The sequence below is a fragment of the Pogonomyrmex barbatus genome, unplaced genomic scaffold, assembly GCF_055798465.1.
Source record: "Pogonomyrmex barbatus isolate J1 unplaced genomic scaffold, ASM5579846v1 scaffold6, whole genome shotgun sequence".
NCBI classification, from domain to species: domain Eukaryota; kingdom Metazoa; phylum Arthropoda; class Insecta; order Hymenoptera; family Formicidae; genus Pogonomyrmex; species Pogonomyrmex barbatus.
Window position 1 is genome coordinate 764916 of NW_028297160.1, and position 13021 is coordinate 777936.

Genomic DNA, 13021 nt, shown 5'->3' on the forward strand with positions numbered 1-13021 from the left:
CGCTGTTGGGTAAACATCTAGCGGCTGAGTCATCTACGCGACGGTAACCGAAGACGGTGATGCAATGCACCGAGTTGACGCGATAACGGAAAGCGGCGGCTGGGTGGGTGCGTGAGCCGCGTGTCAAATCAGTTCGAGGAAGGCACATCACGATCATTAATTAAAGATTCTGGTAAATGTGAAGTGCGTCCGCACATGATGCTAAATAATTTCGGATATTTCAATGTATTCTCAAGAGATTAAAAATGAGCACTTGAACGTGCATTCCTCGAGTGAAATCGCTACGCTTAGGTAAACAGTACTCAAAAAAAAAGGGATCGGTCGTAAAACCCTTCCGGTCGGGTCGTCTTCCCTATCCTTGTGCGATAACGGTCACGTTTGCTTACGCAGCGAATTCCTTTGTTGAGGAGAAGCGTTGCAGTGGAATATGCACGTGGCATGCAATTTTAATATGTCGTTTAATGAAATTATCGCGAGTATGCGCGGCGGGCCTTCTTACACGTGAGTCAGCGGAACTGGGATTTAGCTTATCAAATTGGTTCACCTACCGTGACTTAAGATGATCGACGTAGATATTCCTCGAGTAAGATCCGAGGTCGGAATTGTAGATCGCACGTCGATGAGGCGGGTGCTGGCGGGGCTGGCCGTCCGCTCCAGAGCTTATCATGCACTAGGAGTTCGTATTCTCCGTCAAATTCTGCTTCCCTGCCAATTATCTCGTTGTAATTGAAGATGGTTGCCACGTGGAGATCATACTCGAGATGCCGGATGAAGGTCTTGCGACCGCCACGATTCTTCCTGCCTCTCGGCATTCGTGTGAGGCTTCGAATTATTCAAATATTGACGGAAGTAAAACAATGGTTATCGTTCGGCAGCGAGCCAATACGCGTCGCGTTTTGACTTTGCGTAGGAACAATGGTATTTATCGCGACCAAGAATTTCGAGTCTCCGTCGTGGTAAGTGCGGATGGACGCACAACACCTGCTTCAGGAGACGCTCGGCGTTCTTGTTTTAATCAACGCTATGTAGTTTAAGAATTTATTTATTTATCTCGCGTGAAGCCTCACGAACCTCGCGAACACTTTTAGTTACTAACGAGACGATGGTGCGAAATAAAGAAGAGAGCACGTGGTTGTTGTACGAGACTGTATATATTTTATAAAACAGAATCACTCGCGATTTAACATTAGACTGGTAATATTATTAACACTAATTATTACTTAGTTTAAAATTAATACTTAACTAGAACTCGATTAACTTAACTAGAACTTGAATTCGATTTGAGAGTTGAGTTTGAACGCGGAGTATGTCGCGAAGCGCTCGTGCGGAGCGCACAAGAGTTGCATCTTCACGGGTTGGCGGCGCGGACTTAAGAGAGTGACTGCACTTCGGCGAGCGCTGCTGTGCTCTGCGGCGGCGGCACTCTGGCGCAAGATGGCGGATGGCGTGGGTACGCCATCGCACGTGGCGACGGTGATGGTGCTGCATTGGATGGGCGTTTCTATGTCGTGCGTCGGTCGTCCAATTAGGGTTCGGCCGGCAGGGGACTATGCGCAGTCGACGGAAATGCGGATGCTCCATATTTAATCTGATCAATAGTATTATTACAGATACCGATGCTTAAGATATAATTGTTAATGTGTTTTATGTTAATATATATATATATATATATATTGTCTGGCTGCAATCGCAGTTTCGCGGTTCGCAGTTTATTCGCCAACTTATTAAATTTAGCTTCGTGTTCCTTCAGGGAACTAACATATATTACGATGTCATCGAGATAAACGAATAATTCTACTCCTTGGAGTCCGGTCAGCACTTGATCCATAAGCCTTTGGAAAGTCGCGGGAGCGTTTTTTAATCCAAACGGCATTCGTTTGAAGTGATAATGCCCATAGGGCGTAGAAAAGGCTGTTTTCGGTGCGTCGGCTTCGTGCATGGGAATCTGGTGGAAACCGGACGCCAAGTCAAATATACTAAAATATTTAGCGCTGCCTAATTGGTCTAATATTTCTTCGATGTTAGGCAGGGGGTACACGTCCCCTATAGTTTTTTCATTTAACGCTCTGAAATCGATAACCATCCTCCATTGTTTGTTGCCTTTGGAGTCTGGTTTTTTGGGCACTATCCACAAGGGAGAATTGTAAGGAGATTTTGAAGGTGTAATCACATCGTTTGCCAAAAGTTTATCGACTTGTCGCGTAATTTCTTCCTTGTGGATAGGGGGATAGCGATACTGCTTAGTGTTTATCGATTGTTCATCGCGGATAACTATGCGGTGCGAACATACGTCTGTGTGATCTAAAGAGTCTCCTGGCACTTGGAAAAGATCTACGTTGTTTTTTATTAGGTCTTTGACATGGCTTGCTTCAAATTCGTTCAAATGTTCTAAGCGGAGTAGTTTCTCGATATTTCAATTCTATCATTGAAATTCGTGGCTTCTACTGAATTGATTTGGGAGCGCCGCGCGGTCTAGCTTCCTTCGCGCGTTTGTTAGACAATACTTCGATAGCTTGTAACTCGATTGTAGGGACCGGCACTTCGCGGTCTGTGTTCCCCGTATTAATCGCATGGAGGTAGGCTCTGCCACAACGATTCGTAACAATTGCCTCGCCTATATATATTTCCGGTTCTGTCGCGATGCGAGGGACATAGCTTATTTGCATATCATGATTTAATATGTTCACATAGAAAGCAGCGCGGGATCGCGCTGGGATTACTATCGATTCGTGTTGCGAAAAGGGCAAGGGGATCCCTTGCCATATTACGACTTTCTTTGCGAAGTCTATCGTGGCGTTATCGCGTAGGAATTCGGATCCTAGGATCCCTTCCTGTTCTATTGGAAAGTCGTTCGGCACAAGATGTAATTTAATTTTTTTTCCGAGAAATGTCGTATTGATTGACCCCAAAGTAGGGATGGTACCTTCTGTTATGCCACTAAGGAACAGCAGGTCATGTTTCATTATTTCTGTCTCATCCCGTACATTAAGTTTCTTTATTAAATTGGGGGCGGCCCCGATGTCTACCATAAATCTTACGCGGGGTAACAACCCATCGATAGATACGCTTACCGTTGGCGCGTGACTGAATTCGTTTAAAGTGACTATTCTGATTTTTGATTGTTCGCGCTTGTTTGTATTTTCCGTCGGATTTATTAAGTTTATTGGACGCGTTGGTCGCGGCTGATCCGCCCTCGCCGCGTCCTGTCTGCGGGGCGAATCGTTCGCGTTTCCCGACTGGCGCTCGTTATAGTATTGCCTTTTTCTACACTCGTCGACTCGTGCCCCGGGTTTTTGCAGTATCTGCACCATTTAGTTTGTCGTTGATTTTCAACGACGCGCGAGTTGTCGTTGCTTCGCTGAAACGAGCCAGTCTTATCGGCATACGTCGGGCGGGCGGCGCGACTATTGTTTGTATAAGATTGTGATATCACGGGCGGTGTATCCGCATACGCCCTTTTGGGATTGTTTTCTCTGCGACGCGGTGAGTCCGGGTATCGTTGCGCGTTATCTTGATGTGTACGGGAAATGTAGTGCCCGGATGTTTGTCGCGGTATCGGAGATATGCGGGCGCTGTCTAATCTGTTGTCCGGCTGATTACCATATCGTTGTTTTTCTAATTCTTCCCTCTTGGCGATTGTCTTGGCAGCGGCAAAAGCATCGGACGGACAATGGTAATGTTCGGGTTTGAGCTGTAATCTGTATACCGTTGGGAGTCCCTCACAAAAACTCTGAGCGGTGAGATCATCAATCTCCTTTGTTGTCTGATTATCGAGAAAGCCTCGAGCACGACGTTCTCCGTCTCGGATGGCCGCACGTAATTCTTTGACGCTGTCTATGTAATCGAGAATATATCACGAGCTCCCAGGTGTATCGCGGTTAATTCTCCTCTGTACTGCGCGACTGTTTTAAATGACCCAAACGCTCCTACCAAAAGGTCGAATAATTGAGTTACCGAGTCGCACGGCTCGTCTGCTACTGCCGAATGCGCTCGGCCGCGAAGTTTTGCTATAAGAGACGCGTCAACGATTTTTCGTAATTAGCAGGAAGTATATTGCGGGCTTGACGGCATGCGCTTAAGAATTTCGAGAGGGGAATATTATATCCATCGAAATATGGTACAAATTCGGTCGCCTCTCGGTATGTAATTTTAGGAGCAGGCGGAAGCTCAGATATCGAATCATTCAGTTTGCTTATTAATACGGGCGGTTCTGAAAAACGTTGCCCCGATCGGCATTCTGCAGGTTCACGGCGTGTATCTACTTCTCGTCGTAATGAATTGAAATCGCCTCGTAAAATGGTAAGAGCTTCCATCATTTCGCGGAGCATCGTGTTACTATTTTTGGCATTGCACCTCTCTTCACGCAATGCGCGGAGTTCCGCTTAGCATTCTGTTCGCTCGCGAACCAGAGCCTCCGAATCGGCTTGTAATTTAGCGCTGGTTTCTTCCTGCGCGACGCGAACGCGCTCCAGCTCCTCTTCCGAAAGAGGTTTCTTTGCGCCTTGTCGCGTATTCATATCGATTTTCGCGGGCTTGACAGTGATCCGTTGCATTAATAATTAAAGTGAGAAGTAACGGTTTCTTTTACGCGTGCGAAATGTTAGTGATGACGATTATCGTTCGATTTATAGTAGTGTTACGACTCATTCGGATACGAAATTTAATCGAACCGACGGGAGTGGTCTACCAGGTTCGATAAGCGGCGTAGTGGAATACCCAAAAATGTATCTATCCCACCGCTGTCATCAATTTATTGTTACGTCGCAAGCGAGACGTGCTACGCGTGAGGCGAGTCTGCTCGCACTGGGCTGCGTGTTGGTTTTTACAGATGAATTTGACTGGATTATTGATATGAATTGCGAGCGTGTAGACCGTGTAAAAAGGTCGATAGTCTCCTACAGAAAATAATATCATGCAGTCCTATCTCTGCATCTATGTCAATAACGATAGGATTTGGCAGTGCATAAAAAGAAGTATTTTCTTCGCGTAAATATTCTAAGAATGCCACAAATGCTTCGGAGCAGGGATCGCAGTCGGTTACCTCACGCCAGAGAGCTAATTCAGTACCGCAAAAATTGCAAAGCCTTTCTTTCCGAGTAGTCCCAACATTAATGTAATGCCTTAAGATAGCTGCGAATTGTAGTGGAATCTCATAATTGAGATTATACCGGGATTTGCACTCTAAACATATGAGGTTGGCGGAATTTGTATCGGTAGCTATGCCGACAAGACCATACCCGAATTCGACTACACACCGAGAGATACTTATTGATGATTAATGACGGCGGCCGAATGTGTTTTCCTTTGACGTGAGCCTTCCGATTGTCTGCACATAACGCAATTCACAAATAGAAAATGGAATTCACCTACCTTTCGTTGACCCGGTTCCTGGATTCGGACTTTCGGACTTTTAATTCTCGTTGCTGGCCTGGCGAGTCTCAGGATGCACACTAGGATGCGGGGCGTCTGGAGGCAACGTTGCTGGATTCGGGGGACTTGGAGCCCACAGGTTATTCTTGAAATGTCCTTCGTATTCTGGTTGGTAGATTTCTTCGCACCCGAGCAATTCACTCAAGTCACCGGTGAGCGCGGATTTAATTTCATATAGAGTTCGACGAATCGCACGCTGACGTCCGGCGGGGTTTTTGCGTTTATTCGGCATCGAGAGTGACCATGAAGGGAAATGTTGCTTCCCTTACAAATTACGAATAAAAGATTAAGCTTTCTATCGCGATGAGAACCTGTGGGGAGTAGTGCGGGTGGACGCACAACTTGCTAGCCAAGAGGCGGGACAGATTGTCAGATATCTTATAATTTGACGAATTAAAATGCGTGAGAAGCGGTACCTCTCTTGGGGAGTAGTGCGGGTGGACGCACAACCTGCTAGCCAAGAGAGCAAGCACGGTTTCCCGGGTCGCTTATTATTTGATTAAATTACGCGCGGTCACTCTACCTCGCGAACTCTGTCGATTGTACGTTTCGCTAGGATGGGTGAAAGGATTGGGATTTATTAATTGTTTGACACACACCAATCACTTTTCACTTATATATTGTAAGGTATTTTTATTCAAATACAAAATTAATTGATACAAAGATTGATTAAATTGTAAAACACGTTTAAAATTAGATTTATAAGAGCTCGAAATTAAACTGGATGACGTTAGATTCTAGCACTACGATAGAATTGGAATTGATTTGAGATTGAATTCGAGTTACTTCTTAATACTAGAATTGGAATCGAACTTTCTTAATACTAGAATTGGAATTGAATTTTCTTAATACTAGAATTGGAATCGACTTAGAAGAGGGAGTTCACGGACTGGAGGTCCTCTCCAGTCGGATTCGCGAGATGAACTGCACACAGTCGGCCGTGCACTGAAGTGCTTCGATTCGGCGGCTCGAAACTGCGGCGACGCTATGGTGGGATGCACGCTCGATATGGGAGGCGCTGGTGGTGGGGGTGCGGCGCTCGCATGGGAGGCTAGAGGATCGCCATGGTGGGACTCGCGGTAGCCCAGGGACGTACCACGTCGGTTCTTTGCTTCATGTTATAAAGATTTATCATTGTAAAATTGAAAAGGGTAATACCTTTACAATAGGAAATAAAATTATTAATTAATTCATTTATTCTGACGCGACAGACGTGACACTCCCCCCCCCTTATAATAGAAATGGAGGGCACTCGACCGACATTTTTCATCTTAATCCTAAGTACAAAAAGGTATAAAAGTATATATCATAAATGATCAAATATTAGCTAAGATACTACCTAAAGGTTTTAGGAGATACAATTTTTACATTACTTTATAACAACGCTTAACTTAGTATTTCTTACATTCGTTTTCGTGGAGAAATTTTCGCAATTCTGTGTACGATTGTTCCGGCACTGTTTTCACTTCACTATCCTTTTCTTGGGGGATCGGAGCTGATGCTTCTTCTTGCCGTCTTTCTTCCTCGTTCGTTACCTTAGTCTTGCTGGATTTTCCCAGGAATAGCAGGAGGTGAGTTACTGACGATCAGATAGCTCCGATTAAATGGATACTCCAACCATAGATCGAGTATAGAGCATAACCATGGATTATTGTGTTCACTAATAGTTTAATAGTTCTGCCAATTATGAATAATGCCAAGACACCAGCGCTTGCCGATCCAAATGTGATAAAACCATCCCAGAGTTTTCTGCCTGCGTTCTCTGCGATATGGTCTAGTGAGGCTTCGTCCAAGAGATTAAGCATTGCTATAGATCCTTTGGGTATTTCTCGGCCCATTGCGCCACGCGCAATTGTATTAAGCATCGAAGGTTTCTCTACAGGAAACATAATATGATCCCTGAGTCGATCCAGGTCTTCAGGTGTGTGACGTCAGGAGAGCCAACGGGTAAAAAAAAATTTTTCCTTCTCCTTTTTATCCCACCTGCGCAGAAGCGGCATTATTCTAACCGCCGAAGTTGGCAACAACCGGGTCTCCTGCCGTCGACGTACCACGTGATGCGCCTTACCGCCAGCACACATAGTAAATATAAGTATTATATAGGCAATCTCACAGGTTGCAAATTATTAAATAACCGATAATAGTAAGCATTTTTCCTAAAACAAGTAATAAAATTAAATAATAATAATAAATAAAATAATAAATAGTAACAATTACCACCTTCCTTACTCATAGCATAATCACTGCCGCTAATTTACACCGTTAAATAATAATAATACTGTGGCGGTCACCGCCACTCTGGCCCAGCAACGAGCGCGCCGGCGCGCGCCGCCGCGCTGCCACGCGCCGACACCGTGGGCCCGCGCACGGGAGTGACACACGCTCGCCACGAGATGGCCAGCCATCCGACCGTCTGCTCGTGCGCGGAAAGCCGTAGGGCCCGCCCGTGCACGAGAGTGATACACGCGCTCGCCATGAGATGGCCACCCGGACAATCATCAACTCGTGCGCGGAAGACCACACGGCCGCTATATAAGAGCGGCCAGCACCAGCAACCGACACTACTCAGTGCGCTCTGGGGCCCGTACACGGCTAAAGAGACACTGAGGTCCGACCGTTTGCGGTCAAATTACACGGCCTTTTGCGACTGGCGTTACCGACTCTTCACAGGTCGTACTCTCCCCTCGGTGGCCGTTCACGCCATAGAGGGGCTCCTCACCCTCCGACGCGGCCGTTCACGCCGTGCCTCCTCTCGCCGAACTCTCCTCAGCGGCCGTTCACGCCGTTGGGCGGGACTCTAGGCATCCCTGCCGAGAGGCACCTGAACGAGCCACCGCAGATTCCGGAGGAAGGCCACGCCGCGGAGACGACGCCGGAGTACGCCGCCAAGGATCAGACTCCGCCACCACGTCGCAGCCACCTCTTCACAGCCGCCGACCTCGCAGCCGCATCCGCCCGTGCCCTAGCAGCCTACTGGCCGCCATCACCGCGAGGAGGCCTACCCCCGCCGCCAGGACTAGCGCAGAGCGGACTTCACGGCTGGGAGGACGACGAGACGGCCAGGCACCGACACCGGCCACACCGCGCCGACCAGAGCCCGCGCCGCCAGCGCGAAGGAGCGAACGTCGCCCCACGACCTCAGAGCGAGACCGATTAGTCGAGCTGTTTGGCGCCCTCTCGACTTCCTCCTCATCGGCCGACAGCCACACGTCCGGCCCAACATCGCGGACGCCACCGCGTCCGAGCGCAGCAGCTCCGCGGACTTGTCCGCCTACGCCGGACCGCAGCATCCACTTTCCGGCCCGCAGGGACGCACGCGGCGAACCAATCACCCCGCAACGGGCGAGGTTCTCGCCGCAGATTGCGGCACATCGTTGCCCATCCGTCCCAGGCTTCACTGGACTACGACCGGAGCCCACCAGCACTCCGTGGCGCCTCATACCCCTGGACCTGGAGAGCATCACGCGGGGAACGCCCCGCCGAGACCACCGGTAGTCGTCGTTCCACGCCGCCTCTCAGACCGAGGCCTCGCCATCCATCGAAGTCGCTCTAACGACCCGAACCAAGACGCCTCACCACGGCGGAGCCGGTGCCCGCGAGAGACGCGCGCAACGGTACAGAGAGGAACCACGCGCCCCGGTCACCACCGGAGGCACCTCGTATACGCGGGGGACTCAGACTCCCACGCCGCGCCATTAATGTACACGACGTCTTTCTCTATATTAAAGATGTATAAAATGTACTTATGAGAATCGCCTATTTCTGGGAACCAGCACGAACAACTTTCCTTTCCCCGTCGCCCATTCCGCTTTGTACTCGAGAAGCAGACAGCGGACTGGCTGCGCCGGAGACTCAGCAGATTCACAACGTTTTCATTGGTGGATATACGAACCACCACATTGGTGTATACAAACACCATAATACTAATAGGTTAATAGTTAATAATTAATAATAAATTTAATGATAATAGTCAGATTAATAATTAGCATGTTAAATATAACACTTACATTAATAACAAAATCATGTTAACGATAACGATATCAATCTAATTAATTGTAAGATTATTACAATAAAGCTCGCGTTACTGTTACGCGCATCATCTCCAGTCAGCCACGCGCTGATTAGCCGACCAACGACCGCCATAGATATGCACATCTAGCCTAGCTCTATAGTCTATGCCGCCGCCAACGCTACGTGCGTTGGCGTACCCACGCTACCGCCATGTTGCGCAACAGCGCCGCCGCAGGCACTTGCTACAACGCGCGGCCATACTCGAACGCTCTTGTCGAACACGCTCATCAGTGAACACCGTGCGAGCGTCGTTCTTAAATCCTTGTCTCGTTCAAGTCTAAGTGTATTTCAATCTCTAGATTTAGTTCAAATCCTAGCTATTAATATTTCAATTTCTAGTTTAATATATATAATATTAGTATTCCGTACCATCTTGTTCGTGAGTGTAAGTAAATTCAGTGAATATCTAAATATATCGATTTTTACTTAACGCCACGTGTTCTTCATTACCTCATCCCTTGTCTCCGAGATTCCGATAATAACGGATGTGTTCGCAAGGTTAAAGAGGCAACGGGCGTTCATAATAACTCAAGTCTTCTTTTATCGAATAATTAGTGGCTAAAGCGAGAATTCCGTTCTGTCACCGGGCCAAGGTGTTGTGCGGAGTACGCACTTACCACGAAGGGAACAACGGACTTCGAGCACGCGGTAGTCTTCTATCCGAAGTGACGCTGCTATTACAACGTCTCTTCGCAACATTTCTCAACCTCATCGCTTTAATAAATTAACACTCGCCCGTATGCCTAAATCGCGGAAGAATCGCGCGGATCGTAACAACGCACTTCGGCGACTCGAATACGACCTTCACGTGGCTGCGATTTACGACCACAACGCAATCATCGGCGAAGGAGTGACTTACGACGACGAGTACGAACTCCTCGTGCATGATCGCCTCTGGAACCAACCCCATCCGTCCCCGTAGCAACTTACCAAGGAAGCAGTTTTCGACCACGTATCTCCCTCGAAGAGTATCTGCGTAGAGCAAACACCGAAAGGTAAGTGAGAATTATGCATTGAGTTTTATTCCCGGTTGCTTTCGCGTTTTCCCATCGGGCATACGTTTACACCAGTGAAATATAGAGTACGTATAAGAAAATTAGATGTAAACGAATATAAGTATACTCGTCGCGCTCAGGATTCTTTCGGGTTACATCATTCGCGTCGAGCGACCGCCGCATAGTCGCATCACTCAACCGGAAAGGTTTTACGATCGACCTCTTTTTTTTTTGCCTCCCTTGCTACTTTCCTTTAAGGCATGCAGGGTTTTGAGCCGCTTTACCGTTGCGTATAGAAATATTCTAGTTTCGAAATATTATTAACGTTGAATATTCGCCACGTAACGCCCGTCATTTGACGTAATGTGCCCGCCTTATTTCTTCGAGCCACGAGACTCACGCACTCACCCAGCCGCCGTATACAAATATCGTATGAGTACGGTGCGTTGCCTTACCACATTTGGATATCGACGCGTAAACGACACTACCGCCGAATCGTTCCCTAACAGTGCCGAATATCTGTGCTTTCGATGCAAGGAGGAAATACCAGAAGGGACGCTTACGTATCGCCTGGAACTGGCCCACGCGTTTTAGTTTGGGTACACTTCCGCCCGGGATCATTGTGATAGCTGCCGTACCAGTCTCGTGATAGTCCGTGACATCGAGCTTTACCGAATGCACCGAGGTTTTTGTCGTATCTCTGGAAGTACTCAGGGAATTAGGTAACACCATAGAAAACATCTGCGGACGATATTACCTTGACGAGACGAATCCCGCTCCCAACGGCATTTTATCGCGCCGGCTAACCAATTTCTCCGTCTCACTGATCCGCTCACGGTCAAATAATTACTCGACATCGGTTTAATCGCAAGGTCAGCCGCGTAATTTGCTGAAATTCTTCGGGAGCGTTCTCAATAATTTGCCGCTGAGCTTATCGGAAGGGCTCCCGCGGTCTTGACGTAACAAATACAACACACCTTTCCAATCCCACCAGATACAGAGCAAAACCTTCTTGGCGTGGATATTGACGTCGATGTCGAAGGTTTACCAGGGTCAACTCATGATTTTCTACGTTTAGGGTTATCATAAAGAATCCACTTTTCATCGCCTGTAATGATTTTGTGCAGAAAATCTTTTTTCCGGAACTTTGAAAGCAAAATGAGTGCAGTGTCACACCGACGATTTTTGTTTTCTTCGGACAATTCATACGGAACCCATCTGCCTTCCTTCTGAACCTTTCCCATCATATGTAAACATACGGAAATGGTTTGCTGCGTAACGCCAAGCTGTTTTGCAAGCTCTTTTTCAGTTTGCGCAGAGTTTATGTTCAGCAGTGCTTGCAATTCGTCCGTTTCAATCTTTTGAGGGCGTCCAGCACGCGGTTTATCTTCAAGACTGAAATCTTCTTGGCGAAATTTTTGATATCATCTTTTACATGTAGTATGACTTTCAGCGTTCTCTCCATACGCAGCACAAATCATTGCAGTGGTTTCAGCAGCATTTTTCTTCAGATGAAACGCGAAGTAGATGGAAAATCGAATATGCTCTTATGCTCTATCTAAAATATATCAGTATAACTCTTTTTACATTTGTAATACATTATTTATTAAATGTTTTCAGGTACAAAATGGCTCTGATTGTGATTGGTTGAATCGTTAGGGTAGTTTTCCATGCATATTAATATTCAAAATTTTTGTCATAGCCATAGGATTAGTGTTAATGAAAAAAGGGAAGTAACAGTTATAAATATAAGTCTAGAATGAAGGTTTCTAGAAGTTGAACTGGTTTATATATGGAGATTTGCCTGCTGATTTGAGTTTTTGAGGTAAGTGTATGTAAGGAAGTTTATAATTGTTTAAATATCTTCTAAACGGTACGAGTTAGGTAGATATGTGTAATGAGATAAGTTGCAGGATTTCCTGTGTGTTGTCCAAATCTTTCATAATAATTATTTGTTAATATAATAATTCATTTATTTATAAATTTTATTAAACGAAATTTAAATCGTAGAATTTCTTTTCTGAGATAAAATATGTTTCTATCGGGGTTGTTTATATAATTTCATAAAAAAAACTATATCTTATAAGGAAATGTATAATGTACATATATATGTATATATGTATATGACGGTGTGTGTGCTTTCATATACCCTTAATTTTGTTTATATCTTGAGAATTAAGAATCGTAACCTCAAACTATATTTATGTTTTCGAAAGGATTTTCGATGGAGAATGTATTTATACAGGGAAAATATATTCATATAAGGAGATCAACAAAATTTATCCTTGAAATAAGGATATGTATCAGATGAACTGTTGAATAAATATTTTGTCGTGGATTTTGTTATATTGTCATTATGACTTTTATTCCTTATTCATATCCTTTCTATTGTTATTAATTTTGTTATTAACTTTTATATTTATTATTAAAATGGAACAAAAGTGAAAGTGTTTGATATACAAGAGTTTCTTAGTTTCTGAAGTTATATTTGACGATATAAAGAAATTGGTTGGTATTTTGTTATT

At 45.8% G+C, this 13021-nt stretch overlaps 1 protein-coding gene across 1 annotated transcript; it reads right to left on the reverse strand.

The window, feature by feature from the left end:
- Positions 1-2734: 2734 nt before the first annotated feature.
- Positions 2735-12817, reverse strand: LOC148935052 (uncharacterized). The gene is made up of 2 exons (XM_089082368.1): positions 11060-12817; positions 2735-10473 (listed from the first exon to the last, which is right to left on the reverse strand). Exons 1-2 carry the CDS (start codon positions 11235-11237, stop codon positions 10226-10228), a joined length of 426 nt encoding a protein of 141 aa, XP_088938494.1. The 5' UTR covers positions 11238-12817; the 3' UTR covers positions 2735-10225.
- Between the last annotated feature and the right edge of the window lie 204 nt (positions 12818-13021).

What these genes read in the sequence shown, in the direction of transcription:
- LOC148935052 (XM_089082368.1), bottom strand. Translation starts at nt 11,237, where the DNA reads ATGTTTTCTATGGTGTTACCTAATTCCCTGAGTACTTCCAGAGATACG. An exon ending in GGGCCAGTTCCAGGCGATAC is followed by an intron (nt 10,474 to 11,059) that starts GTAAGCGTCCCT and finishes TGCTCTACGCAG; the next exon opens with ATACTCTTCGAGGGAGATAC.